Raw genomic sequence first — 1,485 nt, forward strand, 5'->3', positions numbered from 1 at the left:
CAGAAATCCCAAAGGTCTGATGAATAGAATTAAATCCATGTCACAAATAAACATATTTTGAATATTCACTATTTTAACAAGCAAAAGCACAGCACTATGTATATATTGCTCCTCTGCTTTTTGGCTAAGATCGAGTTTACTATTGCAGTATTTCAAATGTCTGCACATCATATTTATTTTTGCAGTTGTAGTTATGGTTTAGTTGTTTATAAGGAGTTTCTTCATGCAGTTCACTAGCTAAGTGAAATGTAAAAACTCTTCAACAACAGCATTAGCACAGCATATTTACCAAAGTATCACCATTTGGTGATGATAACATTCCTAACTAGCTTCTAGTTTTAGGCACTCACAACCATTTAAAGTGTGTTAATATAAAAAGGTACAGATCACGTTTTTTTTAATCAATCATTAGATATTTAAAGTGGAAAGGCATTTTACAGCATTTTAAAAGGAATACAATGTGTTACAGTACAGAAGAGCACAGTACTAGACTATATCAGAACAGCATTATATTCATACATAGCATGGTCCATATTATGGTTTGTTCACAAAAAAACAGTACTTTATTGTATTATCTTGCAATATGTTTTGCCATTTGGCCATATTCATCTTATTTCAGTAAAAAGTGACAAGTTACTTTATTTGATTTACTAAAAAATATACACACAACAAATACTGTTTTTAAAAATAAAACATTGCATGAATCAGGGTCCCAAGACAGGGGTTTAGAGGCCTGTAACCTACATTTTTAACTGATAAGCATTCATTTGCTATTCAGGCCGCTCTGTGTTCTTCCTCTTGTACCTAAACAGATAATAGGACACAGCCCACTCCCCCTTTCTGACATACCACACTGAGACTAATCACACATAATTGTAGAGGAGGGCCAGAAGGCTGGACAAAAGATTGTGTCCACAGGGCAAGTGGTCAAGTTTACAAGACTCTTGTCTGATGCAAAAGACACGCGTTTTCTGCTCAATGGGGAACTAGTGCAGCACTTTTCATATACGGAAAGATTAAAGCAAGTCATACATTTTATTTTAGGCAAATTTAACACACGTAAGAAAAAAATCACAACACTGGCAAAAAAATAGTTCTAGAAATGGTCTAAAAACATTAGATCACAGTTTATATAAGCTCCATGAATGCATGAAAATTGATAATAAAAATATAGCTTAAGTAAGGTCCAACTGTATTTTATCAAAGAAAACATATGTATAATCATATTATTTCTCAGAGCTTTGCATTTTGAGTAAGGCTCCATACTTTTATAAAAAAAAAAAGAACAAAAAGTAGCAGTAATAAAACAGCAGCCTTTGTTTGTAGTGCAATGAAAGGAATTAAGCAACATTCTGAAAAGTTATTTCCTCAGATTGTGCTTTGGTGTACTGGCATATGTGCATAACTAAGCAAAGAGGTAACTCTGTTCAAACATTAGCTTTGCTTCAGATCCATATTATTTTCTTTGTTAGTCAAAATGAGAAG

The 1,485-nt window shown here is 32.9% G+C and overlaps 1 protein-coding gene across 1 annotated transcript in view; it reads right to left on the minus strand.

The window, feature by feature from the left end:
• Positions 1–380: 380 nt before the first annotated feature.
• The window catches only part of LOC122792238 (calmodulin-lysine N-methyltransferase-like), a 546,804-nt gene continuing 545,699 nt past the window's right edge, over positions 381–1,485 (minus strand). The window contains exon 8 of the mRNA XM_044059989.1: positions 381–1,485. This exon is cut by the window's right edge and continues 51 nt beyond it. Coding sequence (XP_043915924.1) covers positions 1,435–1,485 — 51 coding nt within the window. The 3' untranslated portion in view covers positions 381–1,434.

The sequence above is a fragment of the Protopterus annectens genome, chromosome 1.part0 (assembly GCF_019279795.1).
Source record: "Protopterus annectens isolate FY-2018-M chromosome 1.part0, PAN1.0, whole genome shotgun sequence".
NCBI lineage: Eukaryota > Metazoa > Chordata > Ceratodontiformes > Protopteridae > Protopterus > Protopterus annectens.